This window comes from Zingiber officinale, chromosome 3B (genome assembly GCF_018446385.1).
Source record: "Zingiber officinale cultivar Zhangliang chromosome 3B, Zo_v1.1, whole genome shotgun sequence".
Classification (NCBI taxonomy): Eukaryota; Viridiplantae; Streptophyta; class Magnoliopsida; order Zingiberales; family Zingiberaceae; genus Zingiber; species Zingiber officinale.
Window position 1 is genome coordinate 85,769,224 of NC_055991.1, and position 19,217 is coordinate 85,788,440.

At 36.9% G+C, this 19,217-nt stretch overlaps 3 protein-coding genes across 6 annotated transcripts; 1 reads left to right on the forward strand and 2 right to left on the reverse strand.

The window, feature by feature from the left end:
* Positions 1-42: 42 nt before the first annotated feature.
* On the forward strand, positions 43-9,623 carry LOC122056701 (heterogeneous nuclear ribonucleoprotein 1-like). 3 transcript variants are annotated; one of them, XR_006133360.1, is made up of 7 exons: positions 43-266; positions 404-444; positions 7,528-7,691; positions 7,786-7,888; positions 7,959-8,128; positions 8,912-9,335; positions 9,531-9,623. XR_006133360.1 is itself a non-coding variant. In XM_042618776.1 (6 exons), exons 1-6 carry the CDS (start codon positions 43-45, stop codon positions 9,281-9,283), a joined length of 1,074 nt encoding a protein of 357 aa, XP_042474710.1. In that variant the 3' UTR covers positions 9,284-9,522. The 3 variants fall into 3 exon arrangements, 1 of the variants encoding a protein (XP_042474710.1); XR_006133359.1 differs by having other exon boundaries at positions 9,554-9,623; XM_042618776.1 differs by lacking the exon at positions 9,531-9,623 and having other exon boundaries at positions 8,912-9,522.
* A 5,057-nt stretch (positions 9,624-14,680) lies between these two features.
* Positions 14,681-16,550, reverse strand: LOC122056702 (tetraspanin-2-like). The gene is made up of 2 exons (XM_042618778.1): positions 16,037-16,550; positions 14,681-15,541 (listed from the first exon to the last, which is right to left on the reverse strand). Exons 1-2 carry the CDS (start codon positions 16,547-16,549, stop codon positions 15,266-15,268), a joined length of 789 nt encoding a protein of 262 aa, XP_042474712.1. The 5' UTR covers position 16,550; the 3' UTR covers positions 14,681-15,265.
* A 121-nt stretch (positions 16,551-16,671) lies between these two features.
* On the reverse strand, positions 16,672-17,748 carry LOC122056703 (17.8 kDa class II heat shock protein-like). Of its 2 annotated transcripts, none has more exons than XM_042618780.1 (2): positions 17,122-17,748; positions 16,672-16,852 (listed from the first exon to the last, which is right to left on the reverse strand). In XM_042618780.1, exon 1 carries the CDS (start codon positions 17,596-17,598, stop codon positions 17,137-17,139), a length of 462 nt encoding a protein of 153 aa, XP_042474714.1. In that variant the 5' UTR covers positions 17,599-17,748; the 3' UTR covers positions 16,672-16,852; positions 17,122-17,136. The 2 variants fall into 2 exon arrangements, with proteins under 2 accessions (XP_042474714.1, XP_042474713.1); XM_042618779.1 differs by having other exon boundaries at positions 16,672-16,827; positions 17,122-17,747.
* Between the last annotated feature and the right edge of the window lie 1,469 nt (positions 17,749-19,217).

The following is a 19,217-nucleotide window of genomic DNA, read 5'->3' on the forward strand; positions in this document are numbered from 1 at the left end:
GGGAACGAGAAGACGGTCGGCGGCGAGTTCGAGTGCAGTACGATGTTGAGGAGATTGAGGAGGAGGTCGAGGAATATGAAGAAGAAGAAGGTGGAGGAAGAAGAAGAAGAAGAAATGGGAGGCGGAGGCCTCGATCGTAGCGCAGGGGAAGGAGAAGGTGTTGGAATTGGAGATAGAAGAGAAGACTCACCGCGTAAGAGATCGGAAAATGTGGATAACGGTGAAGAGGAGATGAAGCAAGCTGATGCTGCTACCTCTTCAGCAGGGTTAGTGATTTGATCCTTGGAGTTTTGATACACATTTTAGATCAACCTGGACGAGCATGTGTTGATGCTGCCAGGAAGACTTGTTGATATAGAACACAGAAATTAACTTTATTTTTTTCCTTTTCTGATTGTGGCAGAAAAATCTTTGTCGGTGGTGTTGCTTGGGACACTACGGAAGGTATGCCCCCCTTGAGATCCATCATTCCATTAGTTTGATTATTTCAAGCAAGTTCTTTGCTTAATTGGTGTTACTTGCATTTGTTTCAACATTTAGTTGTGTTAATTTTGGGGAAATAACTTGTTTCAATAACGATAGTAATCAATGAGTTTCATTTTGAAGTTTCTGTTTCCTTTTGACTATAAAACTAGAACTTCAGAATTAAATTAAAAATTCTTTATCAATTGTTATTATCAAATGCCTTAAAAATTGGATATGTGAATGATGCAGTGTAAATTAATGTTTTCATTTCTATTAGGCTGTTTTTTTTTTTGTGTGAAGCTATTCATTTTGTCATGCAATATCTTCTGTAGATATTGTGTAAAATATAAATTGATCTTACTGTTACCAACAATCAAACATTCTCAAAGCCACGTGCAAACTGCCAATGACAATTGCTTATTGAATCTGCTTAAACAACCGGTTTTCATTTAATCAAATTGTACATGCAAGGATTTAGAATTTTTGTGATTTCCCCATCAAGATTGATAGTAGTTTTTTGTTACTGACTACAAACGTTTAGATTATTAGTGTCATGGAAGCATGATTCACCAAGGATCTATAACAATCTCCTAGTCTGGTAGAGAATTTTCCTCAGGTAATTGAGTCTTGTTAAGTAGGATATTGATGAAGGCATGAGGTTGATCTTCTGGTTGCAAAATTGTCTTAATAACTTGAGTTCCGACTTAATTTGATGAAGTGTTGTGTTCCACTGATTTATGTTATTGATTGACTAGCCACATTTTACTGATATATAAAATTACCAAAGAAAAATGATCAGAGTCAAGACAGGTGATTCAACCTGTAGCTAAAAACAGCTAGTTCTTTCCTTTTTTACTCGTATGGTTTAAATAAGTTATTTAGGGCATAAGGCTTTTGTCGATAGATTGTTATAAAATAAAAAGGATTATTATTGCATATGCAAGTCATGTCATGATGCTTGCAGATGAAGACTGATTACTTGTTACTTGAGAGATCTTAAGAATGATATATTTGTGTAATGTCTTATCAGTAGTTCACACTTTGTAATTATCAGTCAATTATGCAACATTACCTGATTTTGTCAAGCTTTATTAAGATATAAAATAATGATATTTTGAAAGTCGTGTGTGTCTATATTTAAGTGAACATTTTTTTATGTTGGGTAAGAAGCATTGCTGAATGCAAAAGTTGCTCTAGGGCACCATGGCCCCACATTTCTAGAGGAGCGTTCTTGTGCAATTCAAGCCTCATTTATATGTAATCACAATTAATTTTAAATTAATGATGAAACATTGAAACATCTGTTATGGACCGTGTGCAAGCCCATGCAACAAAAGAGAATCTGAAGCCCATCAAATACATGAGAAATTTAGAAAAAAGGGTGCATATCAAGAGAATTGATTCACTAATTGATTTTTATTTAAGTCATGTATCTTTTATTTTTAGTAGGAGTCTAGTATCTTTTATTTTTAATAAGAATAAAACCTTTCTTAGTTAGTATTTGTCGGGAAGGATCATGAGTAGTTGTATTTAAATGGATGGAATAATGCAATAAAGATTACGACTGAGTTTACAAAAAGAAATCAAATCCCCTAGATTGAGAGGTTCTTTAATCCCAGCGAGTCTCAAATTATCCCTACCACCATAGGCCGTCAAGGTTATAAAACAAAGAAGACAAAGATTATTCCGCTGATGGTAAACCATCCCATTACACGATCCATATCCAAGGGCATAACAAATTGTTATTAGAGCTCATCGTAATGGGTGACTCACAAGCATTTCAACAATGTTTTGATGCTTTTCTCAAAATTTACCAAGAGGACAAAGCGGCCAATGAAAAACAACAGTAGCTCATCTACACTCAACTAGGGGAATTGTCCAAAGTCTTCTCTAAGCTATACTCACACAACAACAATCAAGGTGAAGAAAGCAGCAATCATCTTGACACACAAGGGCACCGCTCGAAAGGGTACCATGGCCATGAGGAGGGATCCTCATATATACCACGGTATTCGAAATTGGATTTCCCATGTTATGATGGTCAGTTTGATCCTTTGAGATGACTCAATCGATGTGATCATTTTTTTCGCCATCAACGTATTCTGGAGGAATAAAAGGTTGGCCTAGCCTCGTTCCATCTTGAGGGAGATGACTAATTATGGTTCATCAAACTAGAACGTGATCAACCTCATATTCAATGGGAGGAATTTCAAGATTAGTGTAATATGAGGTTTGGGCCGCAAATTGGGCGAGCTTACCAAACTTCAACAATCAGGATTCGTGGAAGACTATTAGCGAAAGTTCGAAGAATTGGCGGCACGAGCGAGTTCCTTAACATTAGAACAAGAAGTTCAAATATTCAAAAGTGGCCTCCAAGATCACATCGCTGTGGAAATCGAGCTTTGCCACCCAAAAGGTCTCACATCGGCTATGAGTTTTGCCCTTCTTGAAGAACATGGCTCTAAACGATTTGAATCTACCATCATATCGTGATGCACCCCCATCTAGCCAACGAAGCAACCATTTATCAAACGATTAAATCGGGAGGAAATGGAAGAATGATGTACCAAGGGCCTTTGTTTTAATTGCGATGAACTTTACACTCCCGGTCACCATTGCAAATGTCTTTTCTAGCTCGAGGAATTAAAAAATTTTGATGAACAAGACCATGTCGAGAGTTGAAATTTCCATAGGCATCCACACTCAAACCATGCAGATTCATAGGAAGATGCAGTAGCTATCATGGAACGTTACCCCTCATTTGTGTTTACGGACAAAACTGTTTTTCAGGGAGGGAGTAATGTTATGGACCGTGGGCAAGTCCATGCAACAAAAGAGAATCTGGAGCCCATCAAATACGATATATTTAGAAAAGGTGCATATCAAGAGAATTGATTCAGCTATAGTAATTGATTTTTATTTAAGTCGAGTATCTTTTATTTTCAGGATTGAGTCTAGTATCTTTTATTTTTAGTAAAAATAAAACCTTTCTTATTCGGTGTTTGTTTTCTTCCTTTGTCGGGAAGGATCGTTAGTAGTTGTATTTAAATGGCTGGAATAATGCAATAAAGATTAGTTTACAAAAAAGAAATCAAACTTCCTAGATTGATAGGTTCTCTAATCCCAACTAGCCTCAAATTATCCTTACCACTGAGGCTGTCAAAGTCATAAAACCAAGAAGACAAAGATTGATTATGGCGATCAGTCGGTAAACCATCCCATTACACGATCCATATCCAAGGGCATCCAAACATTGAACTGATCATTTATTAATATTGTTCATTCTTAAACTTCAAAATTTTATTTAAAATGCTTAATATCTTCCTGTTGGAATTAAATTAGCTTATACTATAATATTATTTAATTATAGAAGATGATATAGTAGGGGATAGTGTTCAATAGCTAGGAGGGCTTATATAGTCGACCTCGCTTAGTGGGATAAGACTTGATTATTGTTGTTGTTGTATACTACAAAATTTGCATGACAATTTCTTCTTGAAAAATTAGAATGTTAGATTTACACTCAAGAATACAAGCTATGGCATAGGACAAGTGGATGATGAGTTAGTGGTCAACACTGAATTAGGTATCCAAAAGTCACCAAGGGAAAACTTCTCCTTAGAAGGAATCACCAAGAAGAGACAAAGTGGCAACTTTGAAGGCATCAATATTTAAGGGAAAGGGAAACCCAACTTAATGTTCAAGGGAAAGAAGAAACCCAACAAAATGTTCAAGGGAAAGAAGAAACCCAACTTAATGTTCAAGGACGAGAAAAAGTCCAACTTATTCAATAGACATGAAAAAAATCATATCCAAAAGAGTGTGCAAGCTTCATTCATTGATTTGATACAAAAGATCCTTTACACCGAGGCTTACCCATGCACATCATGTATCCTTGTCACTACAATATAAAATTTATTAAGTGCCAAAAGTATGCTTGCATGTAACATATTTTCAAAAGAGATTCTTTTCAATGCTCAACTTCTAACAAAGTAGCTTGATCCAAAGGGTTGAGACTGAGTTGGTTGCTTCAGCATCATTCTTCCTCAATTAAAAAGAACTCCACCTCAAGGTTACATCTTGATTCTTATCATCTTCTTCATACTGGCATAAGTTCAAAAACATTAAAGGTACTGAACATCATATTCTCAGTTCGATCTTGTAATGGTTTTCACCAAGTCTTCAATGAACATTGAATAGCCTATCTGCAGGAGGCTTGTGTTTGCTATAACAACCTTGAGGAAAGTGTTATAGATCTAAACAAGGCCGCCTACTTTGAAACAACAAGTGTGTAGTGATTATTGGCAATATCTCTATATTTTCCATTATGATTACTGATGTCTCCATGAATTTGCTAATGTATTTTCTTGATATTCTTTGTTTGCTTATCATCAGTACTAAAATTTTGAGTGGTAGGAAAAGTTAAATCAAGAGGTAGTTTGACTACAACCATATGCACTTGAAGGGGACTTTTGACCAATTGTTTTATTTGTTAAAGAAATTCAGCATGAGCTACAGTTAAATCCTATTGGCAAAGATTTTTACCCAACTTTGTTAAAAGATTTTTTAAATTTGATTGATAATTTCTATCTGTCCAACATTTTGAGTATGATAATGATAAATTCTGTGGAAGATAAAAGGAACTAAATTGAAGTACCAAGCTTTATTCATAATGTGTGCCAAAAGTGTCTACCAAACTTCGGATTAGCATATGAATGCATCCAAATTTTTCCCTGCAAGGAACAAAGTGATTCATTCTAGAATTTGATCACCATAACAGAGGAATTTTTCCTTGGAGATGCAAGTCTAAGACAAAATCAATATTTACTTCATATCATGGTACATTAGTTACTGACAATGGTGTGCAGAAGCTGGTAATTTGGTACTGTGTATAGCAATATGATTAGTTTGGCATCTCTTAATATAAAGTTTGACATCTTTAAGTGCCACTAATAGAAATACCACTGTAGCAATGTCAGGTTCCATCTCAACCAAAAGGTCCATTAAGTCTTCCTTTAGATGCGTAAGTTCACCTTCGTATGCTTCTTTGATGACAAAACAATGTAACAAACAATTAAAAATGCATAATAGATTATGTTGAAAAGAAAATCAGTTTGGATCAAGAATTGTTGGGAAAGGTCATTTTGCCATACTTTCCAAATTTCACCAAAATAGAAATCATCACTCTAAAGTTCTTTCAGCACTTCTAATTCTCAACTTTCACTTGCATACTAGTTGGCAAAGAATGTCTTCAGCATAGGATATCATCTACTTGATTAAAAGCAATTGCTTTGTACTTGATTACAGAAATATATGCTTAAAGAAATTCCAGTTATTTGTTATGGCTATAATTAAGCTTGTGTTGTCCATTGATATATTTCAAAGTCTCATGATTGAAGGAAAAAAGTAAACTTTTTTGTAAGAGATATCTTTATTGTGTTTATGGTTGAATAATAGTGGAATAATCCTTGCGAGAGTTGAATAACTTTTGAATAAAGGAAGTAATGGGTTTACCTTCTTGGCTTAGAATGAGTTTCAAACATTTGGTTGAAGTCGAGGAGGCTTTGACCACCTTCTTCTTGATAATTTTAAAACTTCTTTAAGCCTTTTTTTTTATTAACAAAGATTCACCCTTTAATCATTCAGTGATTTGAGAAATAATAGAGCTAAAGTTCTTGATGAAATGATGATAAAAAGAAGAAAGAACATGTAAACTCTGAAGTTCAATGTGTATTTGACGTAGGCTACGAGAGTATAATTCTCACTTTAGAAGGACATATCTTAATACCTTATGAATAGATAACACAGTCCAAGAATTTAATATTATTTGTCAAGAATGACCATTTCATCAAATCCACATAAAACCTTCTGCTCTCTTTAAATTTTAAAACTAAGATATAGATGATACAGTTACTCCTCTTTTATCTTTGTCATAGACAAGAATGTCATAAAAGCAAATAATTCTAAATTTGCTAATGAGATTTAAAAAGATGGTTCATCAGTCTCAGAGAAGTACTAAAAGCATTAGAAACCAAAGGCATTGCCATCTTTTATCTGTCTTTTGGAAGTTGTTTTTTTGTTCCTCATTGTCCTTAAAATCAATTCAAGAAAAAAATATCGAAGCGCTATGAAGTTGATCAAGTCAGGAAGGCGGTATGAAATAAGCAGTAATTATAATGATACTCTTTCACTACTCTACTATTCACAATCCACATACATTTGGAAGGAACCATCTTTCGTTAAAAGAAGTGTGGTAATGCCATAAAGACTCATGTTTTTTCAGTTTGAATTATTCTTTTAAAAGTTCATTAATTTGTCGTTGTATTTGTTCACTCTTTTGGGATTCATACGATGTCTTTGTCTTTAGGAGTATATAACCGAGAATAAGATGGTGTATTGAAGATCCTGCATAAGAGAGACTACAGCGAATTTCATCTGAGACTCCATTATGAAAAATTTCAAGTATGCGCTTGATTGAAAGATGGAAATAGCGAGTAATAACATTTGTTTCAAATAAGTTAGGGACATAAACCTTCAGAGAAATTTTCAATTCTTGTCAAATTGAAATTTAGGAACAAAGAAACTACTCTTTCTTTAACAGTTTTAGGGTAAATCTAATTTTGGAACAGCTTAAGATGGCTTAACTCCATTTTCAACAAAAGGATGTGTTCTTCTAATCATCATGCATACTTTTTTTTTTGTCATATTAAAGAAACAAACGACAGAGTATCCATCACACCATATTTCATGTTTGTCATAATCAGTGAAGAAATTATCAATTTTTATATTATTACCTTTGGAAGCCAAGAGAATTGGAAGTGTGTGAATTAATTTAATTAGGATAGAGCTGTAGGTTTAACAAATTATGGTTGTTGTCTTTGGTATTTTAACCGTAATAACTATATGGAGAACTGATGACTTTGGATACCAAGAAGGCTATCTTGGTTGACTTTGATCATATTTAGAAGTTTATTGAATTTTTCATTTTGCACTGTGTTTTACTTTTCCTGGTTCATATATTGAGTTAACTGCCAGCCCCTTTTATCTTGTTGACTGGTGCAGAAACATTCAGTAGGCATTTCAGCAAGTATGGCGAGATCACTGATTCGGTCATAATGAAGGACAAGAACACCCTTATGCCAAGAGGTTTTGGGTTTGTCACATTTGCTGATCCGTCTATTATAGACAAGGTTTTGGAAAATGAGCATGTCATAGATGGGAGAACTGTGGGTTCTTTTGAATATTTGCAAATATCTTTTTCAAGCCGTCACTGTGTTAATGATCTTCACTGATTGATTTTGCAATCAATTATATGCTCAGGTGGAAGTTAAAAGAACAGTTCCAAGGGAAGAAATGCCTTCAAAAGCAGGAATCAAGACGAAGAAAATCTTTGTGGGAGGGATACCCACATCTCTAACTGAAGGTCAGAGGGTTTATTTGTTATGAAATGTAGCCCATCTTGGGAACTATTAATACAATAAAACAAATTTCAGATGAGCTTAAGGAGCACTTCTCCTCATATGGTGAAGTAGTTGAGCGCCAAATAATGTTTGACCATGCTACTGGCCGATCAAGAGGTTTTGGTTTTGTCACCTTCAAAGATGAGGAATCTGTTGATAAAATTATTTCCAAAGGCAAGATGCATGATTTCGACGGAAAGCAAGTAAGTTTTCAATTGTTATTTCCTTCTCTAGTTCTCGAATAGTTTGGTTAGGCAAAATTGCACATATATTCTTACAGATTATTATTTTCCATGTTTGTCACACAACAAGTATATTATTTTAAAACTTGAAATCTTGCATATGTGCCATTAGATTGGACTTAATTACTTATCATTTTTTATTTGGAATGACGTGTTTGAATGCAAAGATGGACAAAAGAAATGTGAAGTAATAGAAAAGGAGAGAGAAAAGAAGGATGAGATCAAATAATTGCCAACATTATGATCAGGGTTTTGGTAGATAATTTTAATCAAACAGCATTAACATACAAGAATTTAGTTTAAACTAAAAATATTTTTGAAAAAAATTATAGATTTAAGAGACAAAACTACACAGTTTTTGTTACTGCAATCATAGATTTGTCGCATAAGTTTACAAGAAAATATTCTAGTTCTATGACAATATCTGATCGCATGGACTTAAAATGCTGCGAACTGTCTAATGAAGATGGTAGTTTAATTTAAGTCTCGCAAAAACCATGTGCCATGATACGATAATCTATTTCCATTTTTGGACTTTTCATTTTTCATTATTGGCTGTGTTTATTTTTTTATTTTGACGAAGGGCGACAATCTTGTGTAAAAAAAGTCGATAAATGATATTTGTTTTTGCTTTTCTAGTTTGTTATAGTGAGGCTTATTGGAGACTGAACTAGAATATGAAATATGAAAAAAAATCTCCTTATTTCTGCTCAAGGATTTCGAACACAATTATTTCAACTGCAGGTTGAAATCAAGAGGGCTGAACCAAAGAGGTCCAGTGGCAATCAGAGAAAGAACGAGAGGGCTAGTTATGATGCTCACAGCAGGAGTGGCAGTGGATACCGAGCAAACTCTTATGGTTATGGTGGTGGTCAATACGATATGTATTATGGTGGAGGAAGTGCAGGCTATGGTTATGGGAGAGGCTACGGCTACGGTGGCGTCCAAAGTTATGGCGGCGGCTATGGAGCTAACTATGGTGGCTACATGTATGGAGGTGGGGGATTCAACGGCGGTAATATGTACGGTGGCCCGAGCGGATATGGTGGGTGGTATGGTGGTTATGGCAATGGCCGAGGAGGTTATGGGAGCAGGTACCACCCCTACACCAAATGAGTTATTGTTACGGAGCTTCAATCAATTCACTGATGCAGAGATTTACATGATGGTGATCTCTCAAACTAAACTGTTTACAGCTCTCGTTCTCAAGAATTGCCCTAGAGAAAGTGTTTATTACATTTTTGCAAGCATACATCTGACAGATTTTAGATTTTATTCATGGCGAATCTTTTAAGCTTTGTTCCTGACTTAGTTCCTAGTCATGAATCGACTCCATGGCATGTATCTGACTCAAATTTGTTAGTTTGAACAATCTCTTTGTTACAGGAAAGATTCATTGCCACCCCCTGTATTGTACTATCTGGATCATTTCAGTCAAAAAGGTTTCGAAAAGGTATGATCTCCTTCAGATTCACTATCTGTTCGAATCATTGTAACTTCAGATTTGTTATCTGTTAGCTATGAAAGCAGCATTCAGGCTCGCCCGCCCTTGTAAGAGTCCTCGATCGATCTGCTCAGCTTATACTTGTCAAGACTGCTGAGGTTGAAGACGAGCATGACGATGAAAGCATCTTGAAGGTGATGATAAATAGAATAATGAGACTAGAACGATGATAGGAGCTCATGTAGCGGTAGTGTTATCGATGGGTCCTAAACAAAGTTTTAAACGATGGGCGATTAAAAAGACTTATTGTCATTGCCAAAGCTTAAAACTCACTTAGTGAGCAACAATAACTCATAATTAATCAACAAAATACTCTCAACAATAAGTTTTTTTTTCGTAAATTCTCATAGGAGTCTCAATCATGGTGCAGTTGCAAGACATTTAGGCATGGTGCATTCACTCATGGTGCAGTGGCAGTACATATTTAAGTGGGATGTTGACCGTTCGATGAGATGCTATTTGCATTTCTAGGGATGAATTAGGAAGGAAGACTCGGAATAGTGGAGTCGCCGTACAGAAAAATAAATTGGGGACCTTAAAATAAGAGTAAAACCTTGGTATGTTCTTTATTCTTTATTTCCGAACCGAAGGCTTATCTCTTCAATCAAATGTGCCACTTCACATCATTGTTTTTTTTTTAAAAAAAATTGTAGTTATTTTATTAATCGCTTGTGCCAACTTGAACTCCCAATTAATCACTTTAATTTTTTTATATACAAAAAACCTTAAATTTAAGGCCTCACTGTTTTAAATCGAGCTCACGGAACCCAACTGGAAGCCAAAGATACTCCTGCGGTGCCACCTTCGTATGCTCAGTGGTTGTAAGTTTTCAGGAGTGACTCATGGACAGATATATGCCTTATGCCTGTGGCAAAAGGTGAAATCGTTCGTCCCCAGTGTCCCTGTTGTATCCGATCCAAAGTTATTATGAGGGAGATAAATCATAGCATCCTGAGTGAACATGTGATAGGTGGGGTGAATTACACAGGGACCGAGGAAAATCTTTAGCTCAAATTTAAGACCTTATGTTTGCTCTATTAGTAGGAGGAGAATCAGATTTGTTATGGCTAAAAATAAAAAAGACCCTCAAATTATATAAATCCTTTAAAATGTTTTTTTTTTTTAAAAAAAAGAAAATTCAAAAAGCATACTCCTTCAAATATTTTATCCCAAATATATTGTTATTTCCATGTTATTGTAAGCATCTATAATTAACTACTACAAACTTGGAGCAAAAAAATAAAATAGTCATTTCAACAGTCCTCCAAAGCACATTCTTTGAAAGTGAAATCACAGGGATATTTATTTTAGCATAGCGACTTTTTATATATGGGAGTTCAAATACCCAGTGAATTATTTTTATACATGTTGAAAATTAATCTTAAGATCCATAGGATTAGGGTTGTAGCTACATGAGGCCGAGGAGAGTATGACCGCCCGAGTTCGGATCCTCTTTTCCGAACTCCCGTGTCCCATCTGTCCCGCTCATTGATCGGATGGATTAAATCACATTTCAAGAATTCTGTTCACATCACGAGAGATGTTGCAGACATCTCAAGGATGCCACAACCGTCCGATTGGTAAGGGACATGGGGACACATCCCCCCTTTGAAATTTATGGAAAATAAAAATTAATAGAGTGAAATTGTTTTAAAAAGATTTAGTTGCATATTTTTAAAATTTTAAGATATTTTTACAAAATATTCAATTAAAACAAACACCAATCCGAACCTTGCTTTTTTTTCTCTATCCGCCAACCCTTTGTTTTTCTCTTGATATATATTTTTTTCTTCCCCATTGCTCAATACTTTTTTCCCCTCTCCCCTCCTGTCTCCCCTCCCATATTTTCTTCTTCCTCCTAATCCCCTCTCCATTTTTTCTCTCCATTGTTCTTCGTCTCATAATCCTTTTACTATTCTTCTCTAAACCTAATTTTACCCTTAAAATCCTCTGCCACACTTGATTTTGCCGTTGTTTACGTTGTTATCATCGCACGTCGCTATCACCAGCACCGCTGTCGTTCGCTATCAGCACTGCCGTCGTCGCTTCGTCGACGCTCCACAACAAATATTTTTTGGTTGAGGTAAAATTTTCTTACTTTATCTCTTTTGATTAAATTAATTTAAGTATTGTAAAAATATAAGGTTAATTTTTCTTATATTTATATTTTTATTTGATAAGCAAGTATATCAAATACTTACAAATATTGAGATCTCCCATGCATTTAATGTTTGATTTGTTACATGAAGTTGATAAATTTCATTGATGATTGTTTGAAAATTTAATCAATTAAATCATATCATTTATATATAATTCATTACAAGAAAATGAGTAATTAATGATGAAATTTAATTTCCATTGCTAATTAATGATCGAAATAAATTATGACTACTAATTTAGAAATAAAAATTAAATTTTATTGTCAATTCCATCTTTATACTTATTTAACCTATTTAATTAACTATGAAAAATTTAATTTTATCATTATTTTAGCAACAAAATAAGTTTTATCGCTATTTTAACGATTGAATTAAATTTCCGTCACTAATTGAATTTCTAATTAAGATTTTCATTCTCGATTTTTCTTTCCAACGTCCTAAAATCTTCCTCTCTGATCGACTTTCTATCTGATCTCTCGCACACTGCACCCCTCTCCTCTTCGATCTCCGATACCAGAATGCATTCTGTCAGTATGCTCGATCTTCTCCCTTTCCCTCTCATCTCTTAGCGATGACTTCGTGGCGGCCTCACAACGAGGTCTTGCTTTGGTCGTGACCTCACAGTAAAATCTTACCTTGGTTACGGCCTTGCAACGAGATGACGAGATTGAGCATCACCTCAACAGCATGCCATGGCCAACTTAATTCACTTTTAATTGTAAATTCTTGCTACACCACTAGGATGCATTCCTTTAAAGCCTTTTTAACTAAAATAAAAAAATACATATTTTAATCGAAACAATTAAAAAAAAATATGCAAGTTTAACCAAAGTAGCTCAAAAATACGATACTATTTAAAAATACTTTTTTATTTTTTTATATAAATTATGGAGTAAAAATTGAAAGTGCATCCAGCCTCTGAAGTATTAGAGTAAAAGTGATATTAGTCATTCTAAACAGTTTAATATAAATGATTATGATTTTATGGTAAGATGTAAATAGATAAATTATAAAAATATATTTTATACCTATTAAAAATTAATCCCAAAATTTATTGGAGAAAATGTTCATATAGATATCAACTGTAATAATCCGTGGGGGTTAAAATTTTAACCATTAGATTACAATAAATCTATTATAATAGTGTCCCTTACCTTCGGTCATAGTTTATAGTTTGCAGGATTGTGATCCAATGTATGATTGATTTGAGATCAAAATTAGGTCGGATAAAACTAAAACATGATAGCTGAGTATTTTTTTAAAAAAAATAAATTTAATAATAATAATAATAATAATAATAATATAGAAAATATGTAATAAATCAACAATTTTTTTATATATTTTAAAATTTAAAATAAATTTATACGTATTTTAATAGGATACTTTCATTAGATTATGAGAAAGTAATAGATTGAATTAATTAAATAAAATGTTAATTATAGACCAAAAGTTAAAAATCATTTTATTGTGTCATCTCTTCTCTCTGTCAATTCGCTATGCTGCTCTTGTTCTCTCGGGATGATCTAGTGATTAGCATGAAGTACTATCAACTTGAAGTCTAGGATTCAAATTTTGACATAGTTGAGGTGAATATTTTTCTCATGCGTTAGTCACTATTTCCAGGGCTAGTAGTCATTCGTGATTTACCTACTTCGTATTGGTCGTAAGACGGGTTGATGGATGCCCTGAGGGTGAACATAGTCACTTTTGCAATTATGCCACTCTCATCTCCTCTCCCCTCTCCTCACTTGACGAGATGCTCGTTGCCACTACTCCCCTTGGGGCTTCACTCACGTGAGGCGTTGTCGTTGCTCCCGCTCCCATTTTCCTCATCAAGCAGCTAGAGAACATTATCGATGGCGTCTCATCGCTGTCTCCCTCCGCAAGTCGTGAGAAACTAGAGACCTTCGTGCGTTCCCATCCCCATCCACAAGCCGTCGACGCCACCTTCTCGCGCTCTCCCATACGACCCCTCTGTTGCTGCTCATCGGACATCAATGAAGACAGTTGGTTCAGATCCAATTCTATTACAAAATTCTATGTCAATCAATCCTGAATCGTTAGGACTTCTGGATTGTAGAGTTTATAAAAGGCCTCCCACACTATTAATTATTAAATATTTAATAACTACTCTATTAGCTATTACAAGCTAATCCAATATTATTATAATAATTAATTAATTATATTTTATTTTAATCAATTTAAAATAATTTTAATAAAATTTATGTTTTTTGAACCAAATTAGAAAAAAAATATTATGGTTTGATAGTGATGCGGTGATGCTGAGAGGCCCTACTCTGCTGTCACGGTGGAGGTCAAAGTCAAGACGATTGATAAGTGGACGATATCGACCGATCGGACGGATCATGCTCCGATTGGGGAGAGGGCTCCGACCCGTCGTTGACTTCAACACAGGGAGCATTCAAATAATCGACGCTCAAGGGAGAACGACGTTCAGAAGTTGAGCCGAGCGGTTACCCCGCTCGGCCAGACAGCAAGGCCTGGCATTGACAGGATTCAACTTCGGTCGAGTGACTCTTTCGCTCGGCCTAATAGCAGACTCGACATCAACCGAGCATGTGAACAGTGGACTTCCAATCGAGTGGTTATCCCGGTCGGCCTAACAACAGAACATGTGGAGTGGAATTCCGACCGAGCAGCTATCCCGCTTGGTCCAGCAACAGATAACACTCGGACGGTGGAATTCCGACCGAGCGACTATTCCACTCGGCCAAGCAACAGACATAGCAGGCTATCTTTCGATATCCTTTTGGGAGCTAGTGCTGTTGACAAACGACATAGTCAGACAGAGGATCGTACGACGGAAACTTTCACTGTCACTTTAAAATATGCTTGAACCGTTAAGGTACTATGTCAAAGATACTTTATTGACAGATCTTTTCAAGGAAAAACTTTGAGATGCATGCTTGCCTTGAGAAACGTACACACACGCTACCAGAGCTCTATATAAAGGGGAGTCCAAACATCAACGGAAGTATGCGATATTTTACTGTTGCACTACAGCCTTTTTGTTGCTCCGCTCCTTTCTTTTTCTTATTCGTCGGAGACTGATTTGTACGTCGAAGGATCATCGTCGGAGATCCCTTTCCTGACTCGACACTGATACCATTTGTATTATAGGTTGGAGTGAAATCTATAGAAAATCAACGTGAATGTCACATTTTTAATATTCATCTTATCAAGTTTTGGACAGGAGGATGAAGGTAATTTTTTTTGTTGTACTATTTAGATACAAAATAGTTGATGAATTGTTTTTTTTTTCTTGACGATTTATATTATTTAGAAGGTTCTTTTAATTTTTATATATTTGTTAGGTACAACTCAAAATAGGTAAATAAATACTACTGCACCGTTCGAGTTGGTGTGGATTCTATTTATTGAGGCAACGAAAAACCAGCTGAAAGAACGCTGCTACTACTTACGGGTGGTGTTGAAGGCGCAGCAGGCGAAGGCGTAGACCCAGACGAAGAGGACGGCGGCGATGACGAGGACGACTGCGGCCCTGCGCCACTCGGATCGGAGGCTCCCCAGCAACGCGCCTTTGCAGGAGGCGCAGTCGTAGCAGAGGCGGCCGTCCTCGCTGCTCCACATCAGGCAATCCGAGCTCGCCACTGGCTCGCTCGGGTTCACCCACAGCGTCGGGTTCACGTACTCGTATCCGCACACTGCCGGCGGCTTGCAGCAACCGGACTGCGGCAAGTAGCACACTCAGTGTAAGAGGAATTTCGTTTTATATATTTTGCTATTCTACCCTCAACTTCAAAACAAAAATATTTTCCGAAGGATGGACTTGAATTTTAAAATTTCCAAAAAAGCTCACTAAGTTTTATATATTTTAAAGTTCGCACTTCTTTTTTCAAAATACCCTTCTTATTTAATGTGATTTATCGAATACTCTCCTTATTTTCAAAAATTCTCGTGTGATTTCCGACTAGCCGAAGATTTTTTTTTAAAAAAAATTAAATAAGAAGGTTTTTTTTTAAAAAATAAATACGTTCTTTTAGAAATATCAAACTGTATACGCTTTTTTTTTTTTTAAAAAAAAAAAATCAAAATCCAAAGAGGGCCGTTTGGGAAAGTGATCTTTTAAAAAATATTTTGTATTTACTGATAAAACACGATGTTTTATCGGAAATAAAAATAAACAAAATAAGAGGGTGTTATCTGTAAGAGAGTAATAATCACCTGGAGAGGGGAGAGTTCGGTGTGGAAGAATTGATAGGCGGTGAGGTACGGTCGGTCCCGGCCGATCTCCCGGCAGAGCTCGGACGCACTTAAACAGAGACGGATCTCCGGCCACCGGGCGAGGGCGTAGTGGCGGAGCCAGTCGGAGTAGCCGGCGAGGCGGTACTCGCGGTAGGCGCGGCCGGGGACGGCGTAGGACCCGTCGGGGGCGGTGACGGCGTAGGCGAAGGCGACGAGGGAGAAGAGGATGACGATGAGCGCAGCCATGCAGGAGAAGTAAGCGGCGAGGAGCGCGGGCCGGTTCCAGTAGGCGCCGACGAAGCCGGCGAGAGAGGCGAGGAGGAGGAGGACGCCGAGGATGACGACGGGCCACCGGGCGAGGTGGACGCACTCGTTGTCCTGCTTCGAGGACAGCCATATGCCGGCACCGATCACGGGGATGGAGCAGAGGAGGGCGACGAAGTTGAGGAGGGCAGTAGTGGAGCCGTGGGAGGCGTTGCGAGCAGTGGCCATGGCGGCGATTCCGGAGAACGAAGTGGGCGGATCGATTCCCTTGGCGACTTTATGAGCTCGCAGTCGATTTGACCGCCTATCGAATTATTTTGGTATATATTCTCCTTTTTTGCGCTCAACTGTTTCAATTTACTTTATCAATAAGAATATGTGCAATTAAAAAAAAGAAGGAAACTTTCCCTTTCGCGGCGCCGGTCTCCGTTCCTCTCCTCCTTGCTCCGCCGGATCTCCTCTCCTTCCTCGGCTTCCCGTCCTTCATCTCGCACGACGACGAAACCCTAGCGGCGGCAGAGGAGGGGGAATCTAACAATTGATTAAGATTAGCAGAGACGATTTTATTTCGGTTTTATTCAATCCGTTTGTTCTTTCGGATTCATGTCTGTAAGGAATTAATGCGAACAAATCTCAATGAGATTGATTACCGAACCATACTGCGTTCATAATCCCCACAGACATTGCTACAAAACGCATAGCTACATTTTATTGATCGAGCTTCCCAAACCACCAGAAAAGAAGGCCATCAAAAACAAACACGGAAAACAGCAGGAGGAATATGTTGTGAGATCGATGACCTGATCACGGACGGCTCAGGCGACCTTGATGTCCACGGTCTTGGGCTCCCGCGGGGGCACCTTCTTGACAGTGACGGTGAGCACGCCGTCCAGGCAGACGGCGGAGACGGCGTCCACGTCGGCATTGTCGGGGAGGGCGAACTTTCGCATGAACTTGCCGACGCGGCGCTCCATCCGCAGGTACCTGGCGTTGCCCTCTTCGTCCTGGCGCTTGCGCTCGCCGCTGACGATGAGGACGCGGTCGTCCTCGACCAGGACCTTGACGTCGGCGGGCTTGAGACCGGGCATGTCGACGACGCAGACGTAGGCGTCAGGGAGCTCCTTGACGTCGGCTGGAGTGGACGCCATGGCCTTCGCGTCGCGGGCGTACGCGTGGGAGGACGCGCCCATCGCCTTCTCCATCTCGTCGGGTGCGTCGATCAGGTGCTGCAGAGAAGAAAACAGAGGGCCATCCAGATTAACCATCCTCACATCCATGGCTGCACCTCGCTGGATCTGGATCTGGATCGTCTTCCTCGGCTTCGATTCGTCTTGATTGAAATGAAAACTGCGACGGAGAGACGAGGAGTTTATAAGAAGCAAAGGGCGAAGAACTGGCGTCTCTGCAACTTTTGAGAAGAAAATGGAAGCTTCTTCGCCTCAATCTGGAAGTCTCTGGAAGATCATGAGCAGCTTCCAGACCGGTCCAGCTTTTTACATCCGAATCCGAAATCACCCAAACCGACTCCGATACCCGGTTTGTTAGAAAAAGCCAAACCAGAGTCTGAACCAAATTGATTCGCACCGGTTCAACTGCAAAACCCAAAGCCCAACCAAATCGTATCTATCCGTTTCATCATTAATTATGAATTTATTAATATCTACATTACAGTTTGTCGTTTAAGAAATTTAATTGCACTTTAGAACTTAAAAAAAAATTGATAGAAAAAAAGGGCCTAAAATAAAACTCCGTCTTTATTCTTAACTGATCTTAAAAAACAAAACGACATATTTTAGTCGAAACAAAAAATCATGCAACTTTAATCAAAGTAGCTCAAAAATAAGATACTGACTTTTTATGTAAATTCTACTAAGTAAAAAATTGAAAGGGCATCTCGCATTTAATAAATAGTTAAATGAACATTTTGTTTATAAAAATCAAATATATTTATTTTAGTGTTATTGTAACAAAATTAAGTAATAATTATAATTATTTTAAAATAATTTTAATGAAGTTTAAACAAAATGTAAAATTATTATTATTATTTTAAAATTTGTATCCAAAATGTGAAATCTCGTTAATTATCTTTTTCATATTTTTTTTATTTGATTATCACTTCAATTATCTGGTAGTGTGGCCATCGAAGTTTAATTCGCAACAAAGGTAATAAATGCAAATAGTTTAAAATAATAATAAATACAAATAATTGTATTCAATGATGGGACCAGATTAACCTTATACGTCTCCAACCTTAAATATTATTAAATAATTAACTTTTTTTTTTAGAAAATCATCATTCACTCCTATATAATAACATAGTAAATCTAACTATTATTTTATAAAAAAATTATTTTAATCAGGTATTTTAGTATTACAGACAATATTTGACGCTCCTCTACTTTAAAAAAAAAAAAAAAAAAAAAAACTTGATTTTTATCTAAGAAATACTCTTATTCAATTATAATTAGTTTAAACAAACTCATCCGATATGAAGAAAGGTATTCAGAGTCAATGCGTAAGTTTGAATGCATCACTTATAAACTAGTAATGGAGACCGTAGAATTTAAATAATTTCTCTCCCACTTAGTCATTTAAAACGAGAAATTTTAACATGCACACACACAACACATATAAACAGCGTAAAAGGCAATAAATATGAAAAATAATTTTTCAACTATTCTGGCATCATTCATAGCTGTCCTCCGTGTACCACCAACCCTAGCCGCCACCAACGGGTCATGTCGTCGCATCTATCTTGCTTCATTTTCCGCTACGCCTATGATCCTCAAATAGCACCACGCCTCGCAAGGATATGATCCGCGACAAAAATAAAATTTTACATTTATCGATCCTATATTCTACAAGGGAATGTACATGTAATCTAGATCGAACATAG

Coding starts and splice junctions, on each gene's coding strand:
- LOC122056701 (XM_042618776.1), top strand. CDS start 43: ATGTTGAGGAGATTGAGGAGGAGGTCGAGGAATATGAAGAAGAAGAAG. Junction 445..7,527: donor TGCTTGGGACACTACGGAAG/GTATGCCCCCCT, acceptor TGACTGGTGCAG/AAACATTCAGTAGGCATTTC. Junction 8,129..8,911: donor ATGATTTCGACGGAAAGCAA/GTAAGTTTTCAA, acceptor TTTCAACTGCAG/GTTGAAATCAAGAGGGCTGA.
- LOC122056702 (XM_042618778.1), bottom strand. CDS start 16,549: ATGGCCACTGCTCGCAACGCCTCCCACGGCTCCACTACTGCCCTCCTC. Junction 15,542..16,036: donor CCGAACTCTCCCCTCTCCAG/GTGATTATTACT, acceptor TACTTGCCGCAG/TCCGGTTGCTGCAAGCCGCC.
- LOC122056703 (XM_042618780.1), bottom strand. CDS start 17,598: ATGGATGTGAGGATGGTTAATCTGGATGGCCCTCTGTTTTCTTCTCTG.